The sequence below is a fragment of the Bombus pyrosoma genome, linkage group LG1 (genome assembly GCF_014825855.1).
Source record: "Bombus pyrosoma isolate SC7728 linkage group LG1, ASM1482585v1, whole genome shotgun sequence".
NCBI classification, from domain to species: Eukaryota; Metazoa; Arthropoda; class Insecta; order Hymenoptera; family Apidae; genus Bombus; species Bombus pyrosoma.
The window spans coordinates 4,655,168-4,671,601 of record NC_057770.1 but is presented as its reverse complement, the minus strand read 5'-3'; the positions used below and the strand labels follow the sequence as shown (position 1 = coordinate 4,671,601).

Below are 16,434 nucleotides of genomic sequence, written 5' to 3'. Positions count from 1 at the left end.
TTACCCCTCCTCCGCTACTCGTGGAAAATTTCATTCGATCGACGGCGCTAATTGCTCCATTCTACGGCTAGAATCACGCAAATTATCGCTTCTTTGTCTTCCGTGGGAAAGGTTTACAAGCGTTCGTTCTAATGGGAAAGTAGCAAACCGCTAAAGTAAAGTTAACAGAGATGCTGCTTGTATCGTACTCTTTGCGCGTTCAAGTACCGAGCTTGTATAGCACGCGGCAAATGCATCGGACAAGATATGACGATTTATCGACATAATCGCGCGGATCGTATTATTAGTACGCCTTGTACCGCACCGCGTTTCCATCGACGAATCGTCTCGACGCGATTGTACGTACGCTTGAAAGGTAGTGGAAGAAAACTTGACTTTTCCCAGCGATTTCTTTTTCACCGAAGGAACAATTACGATTCGATGTGGACGGGGTTTTCGATTCGTCGAAGACACGGGTCGAAGGCTACGAGAATCGCGATGGTCATTTTCCACCATCCTTCTTTGACGATAGTCCTCCGTGTGCTTTACGAACAATTTTTTAATCGTTGGGAGAAAGGCAAACAGGATTTCTGTCCGTCCAAGTTCGCGCGCAAACAACATTTCGGGAAGAAATTTCGGCAAGAGAAATTCTCATTGCGAGAAATTTCCTGGAAAACGTGGAATGCTCCAGCGATCCATCACCCTGATGAGACACTTGTCAGAGGGAAAAGGCGTTTTGCCGGTTGTTTCATTAAAATTTCCTTATCACTCACCGTATCGTTATACATTTATCTACGTCGTGAATCGTCGTGCAATTTTATACGTTTCCTCTCGCGACACAAGCGGAGAAAATTACTGTCGGACGCGGCATCATCCAGGTCAGCTCGGATCGTGTCATTCGGCGTGTAATTCTTTTTCATTAGCCACGTAGAAAACGCAGAACGGAAGAGGTTCGATCTCGCCGACATCGTCCTCGTTGCCTCTCCTACGTTTTAATTAATTAACTTTCCGCCAGACCACGCGCTACTTCTCATTTTGATTTTTCGTTAGCTTGTTGCGGCACGCGATCCGAATCGATTACCGGCAAGTGGGTCAGCCCACGAAATAACACGGTTTTCCCTGGAAGCGCGCAACAAGGCGATAAAAACTGGCCAGTCGTTCGTTCGCAATAAATTCTCAGTTTAGCGAACGTGAACTCCGAGATGGAGAGCTGTTGCATTCTGCCGGTCGTTCTATCGATCATTCCGCCGCTTCTCCATAAAATTGAAAATAATAAATCGACGTAAAGAAAGAAAGAAAGAAAGAAAGAAAGAAAGAAAGATTCGCGGCAAGACGCGTCAGCGATAACGAGGAAAGTTTGATTCGTATTGCAAACGTATTTCGCGGTTGGACGTTCGTGATCGATCGCAAACTTGATCGATAGTTCTAACCGAGTACTTTTCTCGAGGACGTTGCCATCTAATTATCTTGTTGCAAAGCTTTATCGCGCCTCGATGCAAATTTTCTGACAAAAATGTCGTAACAAGAACGACGGAACGATCTGATCGAACCGAAAAATCGGAAACCAGTTTTTACAGTTTTTCAAAGCGGCAAGCTGAGATCTGGCGAAGGTGAACTTAACGGTAGCGGTTACCGCAGTTCGTTCCACTTCGAAATCGTTTAAAGGCTCGGTAGACGCGATCTTCGATCTCCGGATTTCCGTATAACAGCCGCACGTTTGAGAGCATAATTCGCGAGTCTATCACGTTGTCAGAGTAGTTTGTTACCACTTTATTTATACGTATGTTGGTACGTATGTTAGTAGGACAGCTTTAGTAACAAACGATTAAACGAATCACGGACGAGAGAAGGCCCGCAGTTGATGTTACAAAAGGTAAAAATAAAGGAAAATAAATTCGCGAGTCTTCGATCTTATCCTCGGCTCGATTCTACGCCAGAGAAAGCAAACGTCCAAACGATTGATGCAGCTCCGTCGGTTAATCGATCGACGTCGCTGCGGGGTGCTTTAATTTAGATCGTGACTAGATCGTGACTAGATGGTAGCGACTACCGTATATTATAGTTTAAGGCAAGATCATGGTTGAACGTTTAATCACGGAGGGAAAATCTGGTGTCGCCGATAAGTTGTCGGTTTATCTTGGAAAGTTTGCCTTCGGTAGTTTCTTTTCTTTTCTTCGGCCGTATCATCGCCGAGATAAAGATTGCAAACGTCGCGCGCAAGTGTTTGTTATCGTTTGGGATCAAACCGAGATTTATCGACGGTGCTCCTTCCCCATTCTTTTAACGAATTCCAAACGAATTAAGATAAAGTTTCATTGTCAACCGTTTGATTTATCGCGTTGCTCGTATATCACTCGCCGCCACTTCACCGTTCGCTACCGACTACTTGCTCGTTCGTCGCTAGACGATCGGCGTTCTCTAATTACGTCGAGGCGTCTTATTTTTCACGCCTTCTTGTTTACTTCACCTTCATTTATTTGTTTCATTTATTTGCAGATCCGCTCGAGAAAAGGAAATAAATATCGAGTAACGGCGATGATTCGTAGCCAAGGTGCGACGTAGGTTCTTGATTTACGATTTACGAGCACTGTGAGAAGCCGATAGCAGTAATTCGACGGTGAAGTAAGCACGTTCTAACCGATGAAATCAAATCGAATCGCTTGATAAATCGATCCATTTAATTGCTTTTGTTCGTGTTTCGGGTGATTATAACGCTCCAATTATATTTCGATTAGAAGGCTGTTTTCAGATATCGATACCGGGTTCACGCTTAACGTTTACGCGCCGTTTTATCACCGATCCACGCAATCATCCATGCAATAATTTACTTTGGCCGTTTCTGCTTCTCTCAGGTATAATCGGTTTCTTCGAAATGAACTTTATCGTAAAACGGTCCGGAGAATTACGTCTTCCCGTTAATTTCCACCGGTATCCGGAAGAGGAGCACGTCCACGTTGACGAGCTTCGTTCGAATAATTAAATTCCTGCGGAGGCTCGACCGACCTCGATCTACGGAGATAACGTATCGCTCGTCGTTGGTACACGTGCCGGCGAACCAATTTATAATTGCCGAATAACGAGGGCTGCGCGGTCACCGTTCGTCAGAATTATAATCCCTACGTGTAACGGTCGCGTCGTGGCCAGGCCGAGATTCCGCCTCCGGTAATCGTCATCGTCTACCTTTCCGTTTCGAATTTCCCTGGAATTATGTCCAAGCTGGACGTTCGGATTTTCCCAACAACTGGCTCTTTAGACTTTCTATTTTCAGAGTTCCTTTCGGCGTAAGAACGTCGCGGATGGAAACTCACTAGTTTCGCTTCGTGCGTTTAAACGCGCCAAGGGGCTAAAATTCTTACGGCTGTTCTTTGTTTCCTGATTAGAAAATGTTGAGATCGTTATTTAAATTTAATTTTGAGGATCATCATCGGTGTAGGGGCTAACAGATGTACATGCCGTTGTTGAAAAATTGTTCACGGAACGAAAACGTATAAAAAGAATCATCGAACAATACGTACGCGTGTTGAACAAAAAATTGGTTCGTAAGTTGCGAATTAAAGCCGAGCTATAACGTTAAGGACGGCTATATGCGTAGGAGAAAGTTGTTTCGAATATCGACCATGGCAATGCATTTCCAGATAATTTGAAAATTGAGATTCCACCGGCGAAGACTTGAGTTTCCGCCTGGCACGGTCTTAACGTTAATCGCGAAAAGATCAGGAAAGTTCGCGAAAATAAGAAGCGGGGAAAAAGTTGCGAGAAACACGATGGAAGGAACTAAAATTTCTGTCGATGGTTGAATCGCGATTAGATCGACGACGATTCGAAACGCGATCGAGAGATAACGTTGATCCGAGCCACGAGGACTTTAAAGGAATCGATCGAAGAAGCAGGTTTAAAAATTGTTTACCGACCGATTTACTCGGATTAACGGAAATTAAGCGCAAGCTTCTAGAAAAGCGGCGATGAAACATGATTTTATCGATCGAAGAAGGAAGAATCTCTGTTGCTCGTAAAAAGCAGAAGATAAGCGTAGAAAGTTTTTCACGCTTTAGTTTATGTTTTATTTTATATTCTACAAACGATATAAAAAGTACGATAACGCGAGTGCGCGCATTTCATTCGAATCGTGGGCACGAGAAGGACGAAAATGATAAACACGTTGCGCGATGCAACTGAAACGATCGATCGCTTCGATCACGATCGATACGAACAGATACGGACGAGCAACGTGCCGTTGCATCGGTAATTATCGTTCGGTCGACGTCGTATATTTTTCGAATCGTACGATTTTAGTTAAATCGGAATTTAATTGGAATCCCCTAGCCAAACTGAGAGTCGAATATACTCTGTGCGTATCGATAAACCGTGCACGTACGCGTTTGTTCATCGAATGTAAATGAAATTGCGAATTACATCGTATGCTAGTTAACCAATGGCACAATGGTATAACCCGTCGCTTCCAACGTCGCGTTTCCAATGAATCCGAGCAAAAGTTTCCGTAAAGGGTACCCTTATACGTAAATAAACGTTGCTCGCCAACGGTTGATGTTTCGAAACAGCGGCTGGCAATATTTTGCGTACAATGGAACACGGAGGAAATTTCACGATGGACTACTAAAAATCTTTCTCGCCGATTGGCGTTATAAGAAAAGCGATTTTAATTCGTCAGGACTATAAGTATCAGGTAGCGGAGACTTTCCGACCTTCTCCTTTTTCTGACAGAAATTTCAGTTCGTCGAAATCAACGAACGTAACCCGTCCCAACGCCCCGATTCCTCGTAAACATCGATACCTCGTCGTGATTTCTACGGCTCTTTTTTTTTCCGTTGATTATAAGCGATAATAAACGAGACTAGTGATAATGATGGACAGATAGTGGCGGGTGCGATATATGCTGGCCCCTCGCTGCCACCGAGATCATTCGGTTTCGCTCGATCGTCTCTGCTCTATCCGAAATATGCGGTTCGCCTAAAGTGTTCGTCGCGTGGATTCCAACATCGATAAACGGTGCTCGTTCTCCGCGTTGAAGGATTCGAATTTTCTCGCAGCAGAGAGGGGAAAAAGAAAGAAAGAAAGAAAGAATCGAGAGAAAGAGGAGGTAAAGGAAGAAGCTCGTTACCGATTACGATTGCGATACGGTCGAACGGCCGCTCAATCGTCGAATCGCTGATTTTTCAGTAAATCGTCTCGGTCTGGTGGTGGTACGTGGCGTTCTTCGAGTGCAGATTCACCGATCGACCAGGGGAACGCTAATTCGAAGGAAATGGAAGGCACGGGAATGATTAATGACGCGGCCGTCCGCCAGGAGAGCAGGAAGCTGTGGCAGTACCTCGCTTCTATTTCCGGTATTTCCAATGGAAACGGCCAATCCACGTTAACCTTTTCCGTTTTCTTCTTCTTTTACAATTTCTCGCAGCTTCGTTATGCTCGTCGTAACTCAGAGTTTATCGAGATGCTAGACGTTTCGATGGGACCAGAGTACGGTAGTTGGTAAGGGAGACTGACAGTCTCGTCGGACCGTCGATGTAATATCAACGAAGTTAGTTTTCGGTATAATTATAAAGTATAAAATATAAAATATAAGATATAAAAAAAAAGAAGGAATAGTAACGTACGCGTTAACTTTGACCGTTTTAAAACTTTCCATTAAAAAATTTCTAAAGCTGCGCGTTTTTATCGTTCCTTTTACCTTCGATTTCTGTTTGCTTCGAACCAACTTACTTTAAAATCGATTGTGTACACCGGTGGAAAAAATGACGCGATACTGATAAAACGTAGAGTGGAAAAACACACGTTCCCGTTGGAACCGATCGCGAGACAACGAAGTTACTATTCCGCGGAGTCGGCGAGTTGCGACTCGAAGATACCCCGAGAACAACGTCCGGTCGGAACAACGCGTTTCTTCGATGTCCGATGCCCGTCGTAAGGTCGATCGATTATTACGGTATTTTATTTTACACGTACGAGTTGCCTCCTTCGTATCCGCGACATATTCGCGATACGAATTTTCTGGCAACTGCTCAAACTTATCACGTCGTGCGTCATCGTACCTCGATGTGACGCAATTTTATAATTGAATTTAAGTGTAATACACGAGCGTACAATTATCGGCAGATAATCGCGTAGTTACGTAAACTGGCAGATCGATCGACGAGCGTTAGGTGGTAGGTAGCGAAATAAAGGTTGCGAGTAAAAATCGAAGAATTTTTTGAAAAGTTTGCGGTCGTTTTAACGGAAACCTTATCTTCTAGCATGTATACTGGTAGTCGGTGTGGGCACGGCTCTGGCATGGACCTCGCCGGTGCTTCCGCAGCTGTACGCAGCCGATTCGTGGCTGGTCATCACGAAGGAACAAGGTTCCTGGATCAGCTCTCTGCTCGCACTGGGAGCCATCGCTGGTGCTCTAGGTTCGGGATCGATGGCGGACAAAATGGGACGGAAAAAGTCTCTTCTTCTGCTATCCGTTCCGTTCTTGCTCTCCTGGGGTATCATTCTTGTCGCGACCGAAGTAAAGCTTCTTTACATCGCCAGATTTTTGGTCGGTATCGGCGTTGGCGCAGGATGCGTCCTCGGACCAACCTACATCTCCGAAATCTCCGAAGTCTCGACCAGAGGAACGCTGGGCGCGCTGTTTCAGCTGTTCCTCACCGTTGGAATTTTTGTCGCGTTTATCCTCGGAAGCGTTCTCAACTACACCATGTTAGCCCTTGTGTGCGCTCTCATCGTCGTTTTCTTCTTGGCTACCTTCTATTGGATGCCCGAATCTCCCGTCTGGTTGGTGGTTAGTAACGAAGAATTTCTGTCTTTGCAGCTTTTACGGCCGACGTTCAGACCACTCAGACGTCGACTTTGACTAACGATCCGTCGATACTTTTAGAATCAAAACAGAAAGCAAGAAGCCACGTCGGCCATGTCGGTACTCAGGGGAGAGGACTACGATCCCAAACAGGAACTGAACGAGATGCAAAAGGAAGCAGAGGCCAGCGCGGGCAAAAAGCCCAGCCTGTCCGACATGGCGAAAGATCCGGTTAACAAGAAGGCTATGATCGCTTCCTTCGGTATGATGTTCTTTCAGCAGGCTTCCGGTGTAAACGCCGTCATCTTCTACACGGTGATGATCTTCGAGGCATCGGGAAGCTCGATGGCGCCAGAACTGGCGTCAATTCTCGTCGCGTTAGTTCAGGTTTGTTCGTTTGAACTTTTTTCACTTGGATCGATCTTCGAATCGCACGACTGTTCGGAAACTGTAAATACGGTTCTCGGAGGTTCGTGCGTCTTGCAACGAACGGAGAGGAAAATCGCTTCGTCGTAGCAATCCGGTTGCCCGACGAGATCCGAATCCAGTTTCCTGCAAGAGATTCCTGTAATCGCGTTTCAGCCGCGAATTAACGAACCGATCTGTTCGCCAGAGACGTTGACGGTGTAAACGTTGTTCTATGCGCAGTTGGTGATGTCAGGTGTGGCGGCGTTGATCGTGGATAGAGCAGGAAGGAAGCCGCTGCTCATGATTTCCACCAGCATTATGTCGGCCAGCCTGATCGCGCTTGGATATTACTTCCAGCAGAAAGACGGCGGAAGCGACGTGAGCTCGCTAGGCTGGCTGCCGCTAGCCTCCTTGATCGTCTTCATGGTCGCCTTCTCCATCGGGTAAGTCGATTTCTAATTAGGCATGTTCAGATCGAACGTTCGATAGGCTTCTCGGTGGATAGGATTCTCTTCAAGTATCGACGAAAGACTTTTAAGTATCGTCGTTGGAGAAGGAGTGGGAAAAATCTCGCGACGAATATCGGTCCGATGAGATGGATCTGTTGTTTTTAGATTGGGCCCGGTACCATGGATGTTGATGGGTGAGCTGTTCGCCGCGGAAACAAAAGCGGTCGCCTCCAGTGTCGCGGTCATGTTAAACTGGTTGCTGGTGTTCATCGTAACGAAAACGTTCCCGATGATGAACAAGGAGTTAGGTACCGACATGACGTTCTGGATCTTCGCCGTGGTGATGGCTTGCGCCACGGCGTTTACGCACGTCTTGGTCCCGGAAACCAAGGGGAAAACCTATCAACAGATCCACGACGAACTTCAAGGTGGTCCTAGCGTGGATAAATCGGTTCAACAGATGAAAGCTATCGCCTGAAAGCGATATCGATAGTCATCTTAACGTTAGAAAAATATTTTCGTACATTCATCCACTCGAAGCGTTCGAATCGTCTTTTCATCGCGTTTAAACACCGATCGGATCGCGTCGTCGTATTATCATCGTCGATCTCACTTATCGATCGCGCACGACCGTGGCCTCAAATCGATTTGTTATTATTTTTCCGACAAAATCACAAACAAAATGGTGCAGAGTTTCGTGATATCTCGACTCGTCCGACGGATCCGATCGATCGAATTATTTCATTTATCGATCAATCGCGCCGTGCTACTGTAAGAAACGCGACCAAGTGCTCGAGATGCTCTCGCGCGAAATGTACGTGGACGTTCTGGTTAACGAGACGCTGTTTGTCCGTTACACAACGGTAATTTTTATTCTATCGAATTACCGACGCCCGAAAAGCTGCGACATCGCCTCTCCCAACCATCGACGCTTCGCCTCTTGCAATTTTTATCACGTCCCTGTATTTATTGCCCGTATGAAAGCTCATCCGTTCGATACGGTGCTCCATCGTCGATTCATATTTGATCGTTGTTCTCGCAAGCAATTTATTTTCGTTCAGGCAAATCAATCGCGACGATTCGCTGTGACCCCAGCGACAAAGAGCGACATCGAGTTTCTCGTTTTTCGGTCGTTTAATTTCGTAATGTGGATCCCGCGGTCGTGGAATGTGCCCACGCCCGACATCATTATCGCGAGTGGACGATTATCTGGATGACGTTCACAATGGAAAGATTCACCGTTGCATCGCCACGGCGTTCCACGTATCTCGCGCTGTCCTCTTTTATTTTACATTTTCCTCGATTTCTCGAGGATATGGATACGGCGACCGCGGGACGAGTGTCTCGTGCCGATAACCACGATAACTGCTGCGAGGCTATCGTCTAGTCTGGTAATCGAGCGATCGACGCGTAATTCTTTATAGCGTCTGTTTCTCTCTCTCTCTCTCTCTCTCTCTCTCTCTCTCTCTCTCTCACTCTCATTTCTCCTTTATTCCTCCTTTACGATACGTTTCCTGACACGCTCGTATCAACGAATCGTACACGACGTCACTCTCATGGCCGTAGAACAGAGGTGTCCGTAATAAAAATCATAAAACTCGACGTCACGAATCAGTGACTTTTTCGACTTTTTTTACCTTCTTACGTATAAGAAGATTTATAATATTAAAAATGTAGGAATATAATCACGATGCGTACAATAAAGCGTAATAACGTCAAACTCGTATGCACGCTATTGTTGTTCCTTTGTAATCGTTCCTGTTCGTTGTATTCGTCGGTCCGCCTTCTGTCGCGGAGAACGGAAAAAAGATAATTGCGAGTTAATCGCCGCCAACCAGCGTGATCGAAACAAACGAAATCGCGGATATGCTCGCGAATATTTTCATACGGCGATCGTTAAATCGTGTAATTTTCGGTGTCGTTAAAACGCAATCACGGCTAGATGTATAGATAATCACGGTGAAAGAAATTTGAAAACGCGTATGACGTAATTTTATCTGGACGAGTCGAACAGCAGCCACTTTTCTTTCGCACCAAGGTTGTTCGTGGTACTCGAGAAAGTTGGATAATGACGTCAGGTACTCGACAATCGTCCCGTCAGTCCGTGCAATTGCCTCCGTGTCTGTGTAAATATTCCAAGCAATCAGAGTCACGACGAAAAGTCGTGAAACCATCGATCGCCTACAGTTTACGCTCCTAATTTTACGATTCGATACTAATTACCGAATTACTAAATTACTTAATACGTCGGACCAGATCCGCGGGCTAAAAAAACACCAGCCGTTAGACCTAAGCGCAAGATTTAACTTTAGATGTTTATATTAAGTAATGTTTACTTATTTATAATACTTATTTATAATTATCACTGTGCTACGCCAGAGAGAATTACTGAAAATTCTCAATGCGAGAATTGATTGTAAATTACTAATAAATAAAAAAAAAAATTCTATGATTTTTAGCACCTATCGACACGATTATGGCAGCACGTTTATTTGTTTCGTGCGGTAAAACCGCGATACGAATGTTGAACGTGTCGTACAGGTAGGCGTCGAGTCTCGCAAAAGTTACGATTCGCACGGCGACGTAATTGCAACGATCGAAATTTTCCGATGAAAACGCAAACGAAGAAGAATAAAGAAAGCCGATCGCGAGTTATCGTTATCGGAGTTGACCAGTGGTCTACGTCACTGCGTACACCGACTACCGATCGCGCCTAAAAACTAAAACTAGTTCCAGTTTCCTAGAGAAAGCGTATCATCGAGAAATTTTCCGTTCCACGCTTTACGGCCGCTTGTCAGGCTGTTTGAGTTACGAGGCATCCTGATGCGCAACCTTAACGGTGTTCCTAAATGTTCTCCGCTTCTGTTCCATGCTAATCGACGTACGTATTTATCGTTGGGGCGTCGCTGCGACAAAGTACCAATTAAAAACGTCCCCGCTGGATTTTAACTCGTTTCGTTGCCACGCTCTGGCCATCGAAATCGACTTCGGTATTTTATTCCGATAAGTATGAAGCAACGCCGGTATATACGACGTATATCTAACGTGGCAACATTCGACGAGAATCATTGAAGAAATCCGAAATAATTTCGATGGTGTAACGTCACTTACGGGAACCGTTGGTTGTCAAAACCAGTCCCGTAACGTCTAATAGCGTTTTGGAGAGGATTGCCGAATCGAAGGAGTCCCCGAGTGACTCAGGTAACCGGTACCTGGGATTCCCTTACTTTCTCTTTGCTATTCTTCGCTTCCTTTGCTATTATTCCTTCCTCTCCTCTCTGCTCTTTTCAAAGAAATCCCCTGCCTTAAAAAGGAAAAGATCAACCTACCTTAATTACCATGCGCGGTCACGAGTCTACCACGATTCGAGGATCGTTGCCAATGAAAATAGACCGAGCAAAGAAGAAACTTTCCACGCAACGTGACGATTTTCGCACATGCGGATTCGTTAGCCGCAGCTTGTAATACGTAGCGGCGATCGAGCTTGCGCGTGTCGAAAAACGAGCAAATGCCGAAACATTCGGCTCGATACCGCGCAGTAGATCAATGGTCCTTCTCCGTAACCTAACTCCGTGTAACCTAATCGTAAGTATGTTTCGCATCGGGCTGGCTTTAGATCACCTTTGGCTTAGCTTTGGACTAACTTTCCATCGACTTTGTATTAGATTTGAATTCAGGATCGAGCTGCGGCGAAATTTCGTGATGCGAATCGAACGGCTATGCAGAGGTACGAGGTATGGAATTGTACGTGATCGAGTACACGTACTCGAGAAGCATCGAGAGTTTGACGCGACGAAATTTTCGGGTCAAGTGTTTTGCATGTGTTCGATCGGTTGGGACTTTCGGCGGATTTTTGAGAGATCGCTTTGGAACACGGTTTGCGAATGGAATTCTTAATCCGGGAATAGAAATCGGAGAATCGTTTTCTTTTCTTTTTTTTTTTTTTTTAAGAAAATGCACTCCGCCGGGTGTATTTTACGTAGAGGTAATTTCCTTTCCAGGGAACAAGTATTCTTGCTTTCGCGTAAATGCTCGATTCTAAAGTTTCAAGCTTCGTAAGTAACGTGGCGATTTTTAAATTATTCGCGAAATATTCCATCGAGCTAGCTTAATGTTACATGGAACGGAAACTGCGATACGTCGTTAAAAGGCTACGCCTGTTTAAAAGATTTTATTTTCAAAATTAAACGGCTTTTTCCGTCGTCCTCCGGTATCTTCCTTATTACGCTGTTCGTTGAAGCAAAAAGCAGTTCGTCTCGTCCAAGACGAACGTTAACGGAGTAATCGTCGACTCGAACGATAACTGGGAATGAAAAAACGCGGTCGCAAGAAAATACGCGCGTCTCGATTAATTTCGAGGTATCGTCTTCGCTCGGTTCTGAAACGGTCGAGGGCATCGTTTGCGTTGTAAATGCACGTAGACGCGTAGGTATCCGCCTCGATAAAAGTGGCTACGCGAAGGCAGAAGGAAAATGGTCCGTTTCGACCTTCGCGATTCGCGATATAACACTTTCTCGTTAAAAAGGGCGGACGCAATTTTCAAATGTTCTTCGTTCGAGTAATTCGAAGATCGTCGTCTCTTTTAGACGAGCAAAGGAGCTTTCTCGATCCAAGGAAAGAAAGAAAGAATTCGACGAAACTTCGTCGGAGGGGAAGGGAGACGAGATACGTCGATTCCTGCGATAATTGCTACTTGCCACTTGCCACTTGCGTAGCTGTATTTTCTTCGTTCGAATCAGCTCGCGCTTTGTTACTTCGCAGTTGTTATTACAATCTTTTCAGCCTCATTTTTTATCGCGATCGAATCGTCGATTTATCGACACTCGACGCCAAAGTACTCGAAGGACTAAAAAAGCAATATCGTATCGATCCAGCATTCTTCGCTAGATACGAGGTAACTGTTAATTATCGAAATTCACGTGTTTCCCGCAACGCCGAGCGAACCTCGTCGCTCGTATGGAAGCTTATTACGCTGTATCGTAGTTGGCAGGACGGCAGGGTCGCGGATATTTGCGAGCACGACATTCGCGAGAAAGTCAACGGAGAAGAAGATTTTGCGACGACGGAGGTGTTTATGCAAATTCCGTCGCGGAAACTTTTCGATCCATCGTCCTATATCGTTGCCCGCCGTAAATAGCGTGCCACGGTTACCATCCGACCATGAAAACCGAGAGCCATTAATTTTTCGAAATATTTTTCCAATACACGGAAACTGAAACCAATTTACGAGTCCAGAGTACACGAAATGTTCAATTAGCTCGTCGAGCGTGTTACCGAAAAACGTTTAACGTCGTTTAGCGAGTAAATTACCGTTTCGCTGCGATCGGTGTTAAGCGATTTATAACGTACGGAGCGTTTAACGAAGTTTAGGATGTTACGGATCCGATAGAAAGTACGATTAAAATTTCCGAAGAGTCGAAATACTGGATATAGATACTGGCTGCTTGGTGAATATATCGTTTAATATGCAGCAGGATCCACGGAACTTTGTCTACCTGTCCCTATTATACTCTCGAGCTCACAGTCTCGTTATAACTTTCCTTAATTATCTTCTAATTTATTCACCCGTCTGACGGTGCTTTTGTCGCCTCATCGTCGTACGTTATTTCTTCCTAAAGAACAAATTTTCATGAATATAAAGAGGGTAAGGAAGGCGATATCGAAGCTCGTTATCATCGAGTCAACGTTCACAAAGTCACGTTGTCCGACGCGTCTCCGTCGCTGGACGCAGCGGTCGGAAAACTTGTTCGTCCGTCGTATCACGAGAGTCATAGCCTCTATGATTATTCGAAAAAGGCCCGAAGATGGCAAGAGCTTTGATCGTTGGCAACGATAAGGAATTTTTCGCGAGTGAGCAACCTCCTCTTTCCTCTCGTTAGCCAACGTTGGCCGGTGAATCAGACGCTGTCGACGTTGAAGAAACGTAAGTAGAGATTCTCTTCGTTTTCCCGAGATTCGACCGTTTCCTTTTCTCGAACTTCCACGTTCGACGTTCGACGGATCGATGTATCGTCGATAATCTGCGTTTATCGTCTCGCGATCGTACAAGCTTGTGCCAACTTCGCTGGGCCAACGTAATCCTTGGCACGAGTCTCTCGTCGAACGATAGGGAAAATTTCTTAAATCGTTTAGCGGCTGAATATAGCCGATCGATCGTCGTACGAGGGATTCTAGTGACGTCTCGAGCAAGGACAAAGAGTAAACGGAGTACGGCAAGTCGGCGACGGACGCGTTGCTTTTACCATTCGCGTAAGTTGGCTGATTACGAGGCAAGGTTCGCGTATCGATCGATGTCCGTAGGCGGCCGCCTTTTCGTCCACTTTTCAACGTCTTAGAGACATTTCTCGATCCGTAGATTAGATTATATAATTGCCATCGAGTGGCTACCGTACTTGGCCCGATGTTTTCAGCTTGAAATTTTAGATTTCGTCGTTCGATCCTTTTTGTTTCAAGTTCGCGTTGTATGGCGGTCGAAACGCTCGAACGTATACCGAAACCTAGTAAAACCTATTCCAAATCTAATATCTCGTTGAAGTTTTAAAGAGCCACGTATGATATTAGATAGGTATTCGACGACTAACGACGACGAGATAAGCTCGATGCTTTTTCATATTTAATAAATATGAAATTTCAAATCGGATGGAAAGCTGGAATTCGCCAAGAACGCCGTAGAGGCGAAGAGGATGGGACGCGGTTACAACGATTCGCTCGGTTCGTGCGATAGGTTTGCGTTTCAACGAAACTCGCAGTTGTCGCCATGGAGCGAATCACGTAGAACGGACGACGGTCTTCATCGAATCGAAACAACCATCCGCTCGATTATTCATCGTCTTTGTCGTCTTCGTCGTTGGAAATTTTAAATCCAAACGACGTCTTCGAAGCTTTAAAACCACGTGCGCGCGCTCGTGCATCTTCGCTTTTCGATCACGATACGATCGACGCGATCGATCGTACGTAAGCGATTTTATCCGCAGACAGTGTTATCTCGCTTGTTTGTACAAAGAAATTCGTAGCGCGAGCCGTTTTACAAATTTAAACAACGATATCGCGTGAATTTCATTAAAATCCCTCGTCGAAAATCGCTTGTTACGAGTGCTCGACACGAATTAATCCATTAATTTCAAAACGAAACGCGCGATCGATCTACTATGATTGATACGACTATTTTGTTTTCGTAGCTGTCGATCGGCAGAATTCGTGTCAACACGCGTGGTTGACGTTTAATGATTCCGATTCGATTACAATCTGCCAGCCGTTTCGTACGCTCCTCGTTCGTTTACTCCTTCGTCGAAACTGGTTTCGGATCGAGGTCGAAATTCGATACAATTATCGACAAGATTACGTTCGTTCGCGATTCTGTTATAATTCAGGATGATCATAGCGAAAATGGTCGAATATTAACGATATAGTGCGAGGCAATAAACACCTTGTTCTTAGCGGCTGTTGGCCGATCGGAAAAGATAAGAATAAGAACGGTGTGACGATCGGTTGGAAACGGGGCTCTAATTAAGCGATTTGAGACTGTGGATTAAATGGTCGTTGTACGGCGTCGAACTTCACGACGTTGCAGAGAGGAGGCTGCGCGGGNGAAGCGCGCCAACGGGAGTCGTAAATTCCCGTTACGATTGACGAATCGACGCCACGAATCGTACGATCCCTTATTTCTTGTGGGATAATAAGGGTGGTTAATTGAAATAACGCTGCGGTTGACAGGTTATAATATATTTAATCGATCCAACAACTTCGGTGATACAATGGTGAATGCTTGTACGAACAACGACGTGAGATTACGACCTGAGACTCTTATGGTATCGTTGCGTTGACTGGATGTATTCAACCGAACACTGGATGATGGCTTGGCCGAGTGCGACGTGGTGATGACTGCTTGACCACTTGCTCGATAGTAGAACTGTTGATGACTGCTTGAGCGCCTGCTCGAGAGTGTTGGACTGCCCTTAAGGTGTCTCGGAGGAAAGCTTGGTGTGGGTGTGCCCTTTGACTGATGAACGCGGATTCGTTATTCACACTTTTCGTCCAGGAAGTGAGGGTAACGATCCGCGATGCTGATTGGTGATGACCCACTCTAATGAACAGAATATGCAGAAGATTCCCACCAACGTAGAGCGGCGGTGGACTTTGCTCCAGATGGGGAAAACAGCCTTTTATGATGGACATGTGTTGGGTTTTTCCCATTTGATGACTGTCCGCTTTCTCCGTGATTCTTAAGAGCGCCTAATAAACTCAAGGACCTTTCCAAGACCCAGCCGTAAACTGCAAATACTTCTCGAATTAGAGAATTCTCCAGACATGCAATTAGACTGGCAAACATGTGTGGAGACAATGCAGCTAAAGGTTAATGTCTTTATGGTGGGTCATTGGGTCTACTGAGAATCGGGATGGCTGTAGGTTGACCGTTGGCGGCCAGGTAGCGAGGGCTGGCGTGCAGATGTCCCGCGCGACGTAACAGCGGGATACAACTAGACTTTATTTTTATCAAAGAAAACACGTTGAGTCTATCCTTGGTTCTCTAAATTTTTCTTTTTAAATAATAGAGCCACAAATAAGCTTGTGCTGCGACACGTGCGATACCGTTTAAACGAATTGCAAAACGAAATTCTACCGATGTTTCAAGGATTGCGTCTCTCGACGTGCATAGAAGACGCGCCGTGTCACGAGATTCCGCGCCGGTATCATCTGCTTCTGTTGTGTATCGGAATTTCTTCGTGCATGCGTAATTAAAAATACATGACGCAAGATGCGATCTCGCCAAATGGATCGTCCTGTCCTATTTTAGACCGTCGA

At 45.4% G+C, this 16,434-nt stretch overlaps 1 protein-coding gene across 1 annotated transcript; it reads left to right on the top strand.

The window, feature by feature from the left end:
• Positions 1–4,878: 4,878 nt before the first annotated feature.
• Positions 4,879–9,358, top strand: LOC122568489 (facilitated trehalose transporter Tret1-like). Its single transcript, XM_043728263.1, has 6 exons — positions 4,879–5,077; positions 5,158–5,324; positions 6,231–6,760; positions 6,857–7,162; positions 7,424–7,626; positions 7,798–9,358. Exons 2-6 carry the CDS (start codon positions 5,243–5,245, stop codon positions 8,108–8,110), a joined length of 1,434 nt encoding a protein of 477 aa, XP_043584198.1. The 5' UTR covers positions 4,879–5,077; positions 5,158–5,242; the 3' UTR covers positions 8,111–9,358.
• The last annotated feature ends 7,076 nt before the right edge of the window (positions 9,359–16,434 follow it).

Bases quoted from the DNA above. Each gene is read 5' to 3' on its own strand.
- LOC122568489 (XM_043728263.1), top strand. From the start codon at position 5,243: ATGGAAGGCACGGGAATGATTAATGACGCGGCCGTCCGCCAGGAGAGC. The intron at 5,325-6,230 runs GTATTTCCAATG...CTTATCTTCTAG, and splicing joins GTACCTCGCTTCTATTTCCG to CATGTATACTGGTAGTCGGT. The intron at 7,163-7,423 runs GTTTGTTCGTTT...TTCTATGCGCAG, and splicing joins TTCTCGTCGCGTTAGTTCAG to TTGGTGATGTCAGGTGTGGC.